Source organism: Ammodytes marinus (assembly GCF_949987685.1).
Source record: "Ammodytes marinus genome assembly, chromosome: 21".
NCBI lineage: Eukaryota > Metazoa > Chordata > Actinopteri > Uranoscopiformes > Ammodytidae > Ammodytes > Ammodytes marinus.
The window spans coordinates 26461184-26471183 of NC_137225.1; the positions used below are offsets into that span (position 1 = coordinate 26461184).

Consider the following 10000-nt stretch of genomic DNA (forward strand, 5'->3'; position numbering starts at 1 on the left):
ACACACACACACACACACACACCGGGTAGTATGAGACACACACACACACCCTCCACCATGTTGTAATGAACAAGCTGTTTTGTGAAATAAATTCTGTTGCACTGAGGGAACCTTAAATACAGATACCAACATTCAAAGTGAATAAAATGTAATGGCACTTCATTGTAAATGAAGCAGACAGACAGACAGACAGCCTGGCAGACAGACAGACAGACAGACAGACAGACAGACAGACAGCCTGGCAGACAGACAGACAGACAGACAGACAGACAGACAGACAGACAGCCTGGCAGACACACACACACACACAGGCAGACAGACAGCCTGGCAGACTGACAGACAGACAGACAGACACACAGACACACAGACAGAGAGACAGGTACTGTATGTATGGGTCAGTTCATAGTAAATGAAGCCGCTGCAGTGACATGCTCCTGACAGCAGGGGGCAGCAGCTTCACACTCTCTATACTATAGGGTTTGACTGGAACAGAGAAAATACAAGGAGAGATAGATTATTGATTTATTATATATCATACCTGCAAACTCGTCGCTTTTCGGCGAAAATCGCCGTTTAGAATCAAAATATATGACCCACGTGAATCGTATAGATCCGAAGAGTTTTTGTTTTTGGGAGGGGGGGGGGTAGCGGCAGCTGCCAGAGAAGTCAGCCAGCGCTTCCCAGACTGGACTGTGTGGGCGAGTTACCGTAGTGTGAGACAAGGGAATATCGTTATCTTGGCAATAAAACATCTTTGGTAGACGTCATGAGTATTGTCCAATCAGCGTTAAGATCGGGCACAGTAAAGCATCACTGCTGCCGCTGTGTGTTCAGACTTTAGAATTGGCTAAAAGTCTCAATCAAAGCCCTTTTGATAATAAAAAATTAGAGGCTTTGATTAAACACTGTCAATGCTTCAGAGGTTAATGTAACAGCCTACTGAAACAGAAACTATACGGAGGGACGCAGCTCACTGTAGCCTACAGTCCCTTTATTTAGTCGCGCTGTCAGTTTGCCGACATGGCTCTCTGTTAGACTCGAGACATAGAAAAAGATTGCGGAAGCCGTTCCCGTAGACAAAGTTAACGGGCAGGATATCCCCGACTGATTTCATCCATCAAACCACAGAGTTTTTTCTGAGCGGCGTCTCACTCGCTCACTGGGTCTCCCGGGTCCCGGTGATTTTCACCGTCACAGCGATCGACTCGCTGCTTTGCTGGGGCGGAGACTTTGTGTGAAGGTGATTTAACATCACGGTCGTAGACGAATGTTATAACTATGCTGCATAGTTTGCACTGCACTGTTGACCCACACAGGACTCTTAAGTGAAGCTGACAGTTTAATGAGCGCACATTGCAGAAATGAAGTGTCTGCAGTGCGCTCACAATCAGAGCCGACCAACAGGCCCCCCCCCCCCCCCCCCAATTTATTTTTATTTTTATTTTTTAGTTTGTGTGTTTGATATTAACATCATATTATTATATCATACAAAAAAATGAATACAATGTTTTGATCTAGATAGCCTAGTTAATAGCCCAATAATTTAATCAGTTCATCTGGGAGGTAATCCAAGTTTAACTGATCACGTCACGTTCACGTCCAGTGTGTATTGAGTTTATTTAAAAACATTTGGAAATGGGGCTCAGATGCCCATGCACTGTATAACCTATTTCAGCCTCGTCTGTGGAAAAAAAGATAGCTGGACAACAGAGTTCTTCTGCTTCATTCCTCTCACTGCATTTAAATGTATTCATTATATTACAGAGAAATATGTCCCATAAAAGAAAAAGAGCACCAAGCCCAACCCAGAGGACCCTGCATAATATTTTATTTTAAATGAACATTTTAATGGAAAATCCAAGAAGCTTCTAATTCATCCGACCCAGTGTCTCCAAATTATTTGTTCACACAAAATTCCTCATATTTAGCCTCTTAATTTCCCTCTCAAAGTGCACCAGATTCATGCATTTCACTTTAAAAAGTTTAAAAAAAATCTCCCGGGGGGGCATACCCCCGGACCCCCCTAGGAGGGTCAGGATCTCAGCTGGCTATTATTTTCACCCAGCTGGACATTGGAGGCAATAGTGGAGAACTCTGGTTGTGTGAATGATATTTAACAATAGCCAATCGTTTGGACAGCGAAAAACACCCGACCCCCCTAAAAGGGACGGGTGTTTGTCACCTTTTTCACCTCCTATGAGTTTGCAGGTCTGATATATATATATAGAGAGACAGATAGATAGATAGATAGATAGATAGATAGATAGATAGATAGATAGATAGATAGATAGATAGATAGATAGTATGTGATGGTGTCCTATAAACCCATGAGGGTTGGGCACTTTGAGTGCAGGACACAAAAACCAAAATAAAAATGAATGAATGATAGATAGATGGATAGATAGACAGACACACAGTAAGAGAGACAGACAGAAAGACAGGCAGACAGACAGACAGACAGACAGATACTGATGTGTGTGTCTCTCCCCCAGGTTCCTCAGAGCTGGTGTGTTTCTCAGTGCGCTCTGACGGTAAAGATGGCGGCGCGTTGCTGCAGCACTGTGGAACCAACCGCAGCACTGGCCCCTCCCCTAAACCGTCGCCTAGCAACAAGACCAGAGACCACGCCCCCAAACCCAAACCCAAACCCAACCCGTCTCCTAGCAACCGGACCAGAACCAGAACCAGAACCGTCAAACCTTCAGTCAGACTGTCGCCCAGCAACGACACACCAAGGTACGGCTTATTATTATTTATTTATTATTCTAGTTTTATTTTAGTTTAGAGGAATACTTCACCCACACGGAACCAGCGTTCTATCATTATAAAATCACTATTATAATATAATGAATGAGGTTTTTCTTCCCTCAGTCTTCCCTCAGTCTTCCCTTGGCCCAGCTGTCCTGTTAATCCTAACCCTTACTGTGATGTCACAAGAAGGAAACTGTAGGGTGAGACAGTGAGACCATAAAACACTCTTTCTGCCTTTTCTCAGGCTAGGATGATCCGATTTAGATTTTTTTTTTGCACATTTATTCTCCATAGGATCTCAGAGTTCAATACACCTTCATATTCCCACCGGTGAAGTAGGCCTTTAATATTAGTTTTCAAGGCTCCAGAGTGAGCCTGAGTTACATGGGTCCAAACTGAGATGGAAAAGGTAGTCTGGAGTCTGAGTTAGGTAGTCTGGAGTCTGAGTTAGGTAGTCTGGAGTCTGAGTTAGGTAGTCTGGAGTCTGAGTTAGGTAGTCTGGAGTCTGAGTTAGGTAGTCTGGAGTCTGAGTTAGGTAGTCTGGAGCCTGAGTTAGGTAGTCTGGAGTCTGGAGTCTGGAGTCTGAGTTAGGTAGTCTGGAGTCTGAGTTAGGTAGTCTGGAGCCTGAGTTAGGTAGTCTGGAGTCTGAGTTAGGTAGTCTGGAGTCTGAGTTAGGTAGTCTGGAGTCTGAGTTAGGTAGTCTGGAGTCTGAGTTAGGTAGTCTGGAGTCTGAGTTAGGTAGTCTGGAGTCTGAGTTAGGTAGTCTGGAGTCTGGTAGTCTGGAGTCTGAGTTAGGTAGTCTGGAGTCTGAGTTAGGTAGTCTGGAGTCTGAGTTAGGTAGTCTGGAGTCTGAGTTAGGTAGTCTGGAGTCTGAGTTAGGTAGTCTGGAGTCTGAGTTAGGTAGTCTGGAGTCTGGTAGTCTGGAGCCTGAGTTAGGTAGTCTGGAGCCTGAGTTAGGTAGTCTGGAGTCTGAGTTAGGTAGTCTGGAGTCTGAGTTAGGTAGTCTGGAGTCTGAGTTAGGTAGTCTGGAGTCTGAGTTAGGTAGTCTGGAGTCTGAGTTAGGTAGTCTGGAGCCTGAGTTAGGTAGTCTGGAGTCTGAGTTAGGTAGTCTGGAGTCTGAGTTAGGTAGTCTGGAGTCTGAGTTAGGTAGTCTGGAGTCTGAGTTAGGTAGTCTGGAGTCTGAGTTAGGTAGTCTGGAGTCTGAGTTAGGTAGTCTGGAGCCTGAGTTAGGTAGTCTGGAGTCTGAGTTAGGTAGTCTGGAGTCTGGTAGTCTGGAGTCTGAGTTAGGTAGTCTGGAGTCTGAGTTAGGTAGTCTGGAGTCTGAGTTAGGTAGTCTGGAGTCTGGGTTAGGTAGTCTGGAGTCTGAGTTAGGTAGTCTGGAGTCTGAGTTAGGTAGTCTGGAGTCTGAGTTAGGTAGTCTGGAGTCTGAGTTAGGTAGTCTGGAGTCTGAGTTAGGTAGTCTGGAGTCTGAGTTAGGTAGTCTGGAGTCTGGTAGTCTGGAGCCTGAGTTAGGTAGTCTGGAGTCTGAGTTAGGTAGTCTGGAGCCTGAGTTAGGTAGTCTGGAGTCTGAGTTAGGTAGTCTGGAGCCTGAGTTAGGTAGTCTGGAGTCTGAGTTAGGTAGTCTGGAGTCTGGTAGTCTGGAGTCTGAGTTAGGTAGTCTGGAGTCTGAGTTAGGTAGTCTGGAGCCTGTAGTCTGGAGTCTGAGTTAGGTAGTCTGGAGTCTGAGTTAGGTAGTCTGGAGTCTGAGTTAGGTAGTCTGGAGTCTGAGTTAGGTAGTCTGGAGCCTGAGTTAGGTAGTCTGGAGTCTGAGTTAGGTAGTCTGGAGTCTGAGTTAGGTAGTCTGGAGCCTGAGTTAGGTAGTCTGGAGCCTGAGTTAGGTAGTCTGGAGTCTGAGTTAGGTAGTCTGGAGTCTGAGTTAGGTAGTCTGGAGTCTGAGTTAGGTAGTCTGGAGTCTGAGTTAGGTAGTCTGGAGCCTGAGTTAGGTAGTCTGGAGCCTGAGTTAGGTAGTCTGGAGTCTGAGTTAGGTAGTCTGGAGTCTGAGTTAGGTAGTCTGGAGCCTGAGTTAGGTAGTCTGGAGTCTGAGTTAGGTAGTCTGGAGTCTGAGTTAGGTAGTCTGGAGTCTGAGTTAGGTAGTCTGGAGTCTGAGTTAGGTAGTCTGGAGTCTGAGTTAGGTAGTCTGGAGCCTGAGTTAGGTAGTCTGGAGTCTGAGTTAGGTAGTCTGGAGCCTGAGTTAGGTAGTCTGGAGCCTGTAGTCTGGAGTCTGAGTTAGGTAGTCTGGAGTCTGAGTTAGGTAGTCTGGAGTCTGAGTTAGGTAGTCTGGAGTCTGTAGTCTGGAGTCTGAGTTAGGTAGTCTGGAGTCTGAGTTAGGTAGTCTGGAGTCTGAGTTAGGTAGTCTGGAGTCTGAGTTAGGTAGTCTGGAGTCTGAGTTAGGTAGTCTGGAGTCTGAGTTAGGTAGTCTGGAGTCTGAGTTAGGTAGTCTGGAGTCTGAGTTAGGTAGTCTGGAGCCTGAGTTAGGTAGTCTGGAGCCTGAGTTAGGTAGTCTGGAGTCTGAGTTAGGTAGTCTGGAGCCTGAGTTAGGTAGTCTGGAGTCTGAGTTAGGTAGTCTGGAGTCTGAGTTAGGTAGTCTGGAGTCTGAGTTAGGTAGTCTGGAGCCTGTAGTCTGGAGTCTGAGTTAGGTAGTCTGGAGTCTGAGTTAGGTAGTCTGGAGCCTGTAGTCTGGAGTCTGAGTTAGGTAGTCTGGAGTCTGAGTTAGGTAGTCTGGTAGTCTGGAGTCTGAGTTAGGTAGTCTGGAGCCTGAGTTAGGTAGTCTGGTAGTCTGGAGTCTGAGTTAGGTAGTCTGGAGTCTGAGTTAGGTAGTCTGGAGTCTGAGTTAGGTAGTCTGGAGCCTGAGTTAGGTAGTCTGGAGCCTGAGTTAGGTAGTCTGGAGTCTGAGTTAGGTAGTCTGGAGTCTGAGTTAGGTAGTCTGGAGCCTGAGTTAGGTAGTCTGGAGTCTGAGTTAGGTAGTCTGGAGCCTGAGTTAGGTAGTCTGGTAGTCTGGAGTCTGAGTTAGGTAGTCTGGAGCCTGAGTTAGGTAGTCTGGAGTCTGAGTTAGGTAGTCTGGAGCCTGAGTTAGGTAGTCTGGAGTCTGAGTTAGGTAGTCTGGAGTCTGAGTTTCTAGCCTTTCTTGGTTTAATTATTTTCGTATTTTTCACACACATAAAAACTATAAACAAAAGTTGTCTTTAATAACAGTGTGTCCTTTTGGTCGCTGTAGCAACCGGACCAGAAGCAGAACAGTGAAGCCGTCAGTTTGGTTTTTGTTATTGAGAAAATCAAGAAATAAAATAAAATAAAAAAACTGAAAAAAACTTTAAAATAATAAAGTTTTAAAGTTTTTTTTTTACCACATTCTTAACCCATTGATGACTATGGCAATCTAGGATGCATGTCCTTAATGCCTGAGGGTTTTCTGAAAAAATAGTACCAATTGTCAAGTCTACCAAAACCTTAATATCTAAGTCTGCGTAGCACATAGAAACATGAAATAAAATACATTTAAAAGTTAAGGTTCACAGGTTTTATCTAAACATGCTCCCTTAGCGCTTACAAACCAACAAATATTTCTAAAAATCGTCAAAATTAGATGAATTAGAAAATTATTAAATATTGTTAATAAATAGATGCAATGTGTTGTGTGATTTTCGTCAGTAGTCTATAGTAGACCTTGATTCTGCGCACCAAACGCCACTAACTGTTCTGTCGCCGACATAGCTGGTGTATTTTTTTTATTATTTTGTTTTATTTTTTTATTTTTTATTTTTTTGATTGACATGATTTTCGGCAAACCACACAACTTTTGGGTGGTCTCGTGGTCTTCAAAAAATCAACAAAACCCACCTCATGTGTATTTGAACCAATGACGGTGCATTCTATGCTGGGAATGCCATGAAAATGAGATAAAGTAATAATGCTGCGCGATGCAGCATCAGGCAGGAGAGCCAATGTGGCATCGCGCAGCAGCCGTCATCAATGGGTTAAAACCCAAATGTTTCATGTAATTTTTGTCGTTGTAGCCCCCTGACCCGGACCAGAACCAGAATAGTGAAGCCGTCAGTGAGGCTGTCTCCGAGCCTGTCCCCTTCACGGCCTCGCTCACAGAGAGCTAAACCCACCGCGTCTCCGAGCCTGTCCCCTTCACGGCCTCGCTCACAGAGAGCTAAACCCACCGCGTCCCCACCACAACAACCACAACGTAAACAAAGCCGCTGTGAGTCACCTGACCCTCTCAACCAATCAGAAGAGGAGGAGGAAGGGGAGGGGGAGGAGCCTGCAGACACCACTGACCCAACATGGAACCCAGCCCAAGGAGGTTAGGACATGTGTTATTTTAGATATACTTTTACATTGTGTGTGTGTGTGTGTGTGTGTGTGTGTGTGTGTAGGTGTGTGTGTGTGTAGGTATAGGTGTGTGTGTGTGTCTAACATGGAGGCCTGTTCAAGGAGGTCACAATAGGAACACTCTTACACTATTATTTTAGATAAACTTTTACATTTCTCCAGTGGTGTAGTGGATAGAGCGCGTACCATATTGGCTCTGGCCTTCGTTGCAGTGGTCGCAGGTTCAAATCCGACCCGTGGACCTTTACTGCAGGTCATCCCCCCTCTCTCTCTCTCTCTCTCTCTCTCTCTCTCTCTCTCTCTCTCTCTCTCCCTCCCTCCCCCCATTTCAACTCTGTACTGTCTAATAAAGCTTGAAAATGCCCAAAAATAATCTTAAAAAAAATATATATACTTTTTTCCCCTCCCTAGGATCCCCCCCCTCGGCTGTGGCCCTGATGGACTCAGTTTCCCAAGATGCATCAGTGAAGCTGGAGAGGCCATGGAGCACCGTGTGTGACGTGTGTGGGAAAGTCATGAAGAATAAATCCAGTCTGCAGCGCCACTCCTTCATACACACAGGTAGGTTAGAGGTGTGTGTGTGTGTGTGTGTGTGTGTGTGTGTGTGTGTCTGTGTGTGTGTCTGTGTTTCTCTGTCTGTGTGTCTGTGTGTTTGTCTGTGTGTGTGTGTTTCAGTGTGTGTGTGTGTTTGTGTCTGTCTGTCTGTGTGTGTGCCACTCCTTCATACACACAGGTAGGTGAGAGGTGTGTGTGTGTGTGTATGTGTGTGAGTGTCTGTGTTTCTCTGTCTGTGTGTATGTCTGTGTTTCTGTGTGTGTTTCTCTGTCTGTGTGTTTCAGTGTATGTCTGTGTGTGTGTGTGTGTGTGTGTGTGTGTGTGTGTCTGTCTGTGTGTGTGTGTGTCTGTGTTTCTGTGTGTGTGTGTTTCTGTGTGTGTGTGCTATTTTTAGACGTCTTATCCGATGTATTTATCTTAGGGCTGTCAAACGATTAAAATGTTTAATCAGGCTGTTCGGCGGCAAAGCGTGTTGCTGCCTTGCGAAACGTTATTGTGACGAAAAGACACTACATTTACCTATTCCTACGCTGTGTAAAGTACAACAGAAATGAGTTTACCTCTGAACCCAAAACCTTTCCTGAACGGTCTCACCGGCAAACCAGTGATGGAGAAGCTGAAGTGGGGCATGGAGTACAAGGGCTACCTGGTGTCTGTGGATGGGTACATGAATATGCAGCTGGCAAACACAGAAGAGTATGTGGATGGAGCGTTGGCAGGACATCTTGGTGAAGTGCTAATCAGGTGCAATAACGTTTTGTACATCAGAGGCGTAGAAGAAGAGGAGGAGGAGGACGGAGAAATGAGAGAGTGATGTCGGAGGAGAAGTAGACTCGTTCTGTCTGAGTGTGACTGTAACCTCGTAGCTGAGTTGATGCGTGTTTGTGTTTTCACCATGTGAAACAAATGAATGATTGCTTTTTTTTTTTTAATTTCTTTTCAGGCAGTTTTGAAGATTTTTTCCCCCCTTTTTTTCTTTTTTACTGAATGCGAGACCAATTTTATGTTGTGACATTGTAATACAGACACAATAAATGAGTATAAGCCTTTCTTTAAAAAAAAAAAAAAAAAATGTTTAATCAGATTAATCACAGGATTCTGTGGATTAATCACGATTAATTCTACCATTCGAAATAGGCCTGAAAAATAAAAATAAAATCTGTATATTGTTTATGAATGGAAATATGAAGGACAGAAGGTGAATATATATACATTTAGAAAATCCAAATGATGGTGTAAATACTGCAAAGAAATGATAATCAACTTAAACATATGCTACGACACCACACAACATTATGAATGAGGATATTGACTTTAGCTAATAAATTACTTAAAATGTTACACAGTGTCCCTTTAATCTTCCCATATTCTAGAGAACACACACACACAAACAGACACACACAAACAGACACACACAGACACACACACACACACACACACAGACACACACACACACACACACACACAAACACACACACACAGACACACACACACACACACACACACACACTCACACTCACACACACAGACACACACACACTCACACACTCACTCCCTGTTTGAATAAAGTTTTGTTTTATTCCGTCACAGGTAACAAACCCTTCGGCTGCCATCTTTGTCCGCTGCGTTTCAATCGCCGTGACAACCTGCAGTATCACATGATCAAGCTCCACCCCAACGGCGTCGCCAAGGTTACCAAGCTACGTGATGTCACTTCCTGGTTGTGTGCCGTGTGTGGGAAGACTTTCAACTGCAGGTAAGAAATAGACAGACAGACAGACAGACAGACAGACAGACAGACAGACAGACAGACAGACAGAGAGACACAGACAGACAGACAGACAGACAGACAGACAGAGACAGACAGACAGACAGACAGACAGACAGACAGACAGACAGACAGACAGACAGACAGACAGACAGACAGACAGACAGACACAGACAGACAGACAGACAGACAGACAGACAGACAGACAGACAGACAGACAGACAGACACTCTCTCCCTCTCTTGCTCTCTCACATTGTAGAGAGTAGCCTGGGACTTAAAGGTGCTGTAAGCAGAATGGTTCTTTTAGCTAACTTCCTGTCAGTTACTGCAGTTAGCAGTCCCCTCGCTCGTCCCTACGTCACCACATTAATGCACTGCGGTTTTCAAGCAGCGAGTTATCTAGCATCATCTCAGATCCATAAGTGTGATAAAACATGATAAAAACCATCAAAACAGACATTGGGAAGGATTTTTACCTGCTCCGCCATTGTAGGCGCATAAACATTCACCCATCTGTCGCTCTGGCGTGCACCGGCAGTGAGACCATG

General features: G+C 44.9%; 2 protein-coding genes across 2 annotated transcripts in view; both read left to right on the top strand.

Annotated features, from left to right (window-relative positions):
- The window catches only part of LOC307267623 (uncharacterized protein), a 22105-nt gene that overhangs the window by 4142 nt on the left and 7963 nt on the right, over window positions 1–10000 (top strand). The window contains 4 exon segments of the mRNA XM_080050002.1: window positions 2493–2736; window positions 6804–7099; window positions 7540–7689; window positions 9274–9439. Of these exon segments, the coding sequence (XP_079906128.1) occupies window positions 2493–2736; window positions 6804–7099; window positions 7540–7689; window positions 9274–9439 (856 nt within the window).
- On the top strand, window positions 8142–8724 carry LOC307267640 (small nuclear ribonucleoprotein F-like). The gene has a single exon (XM_080050025.1). The coding sequence runs from the start codon at window positions 8234–8236 to the stop codon at window positions 8495–8497; it is 264 nt and encodes an 87-aa protein (XP_079906151.1). The 5' UTR covers window positions 8142–8233; the 3' UTR covers window positions 8498–8724.

Bases quoted from the DNA above. Each gene is read 5' to 3' on its own strand.
- LOC307267640 (XM_080050025.1), top strand. From the start codon at position 8,234: ATGAGTTTACCTCTGAACCCAAAACCTTTCCTGAACGGTCTCACCGGC.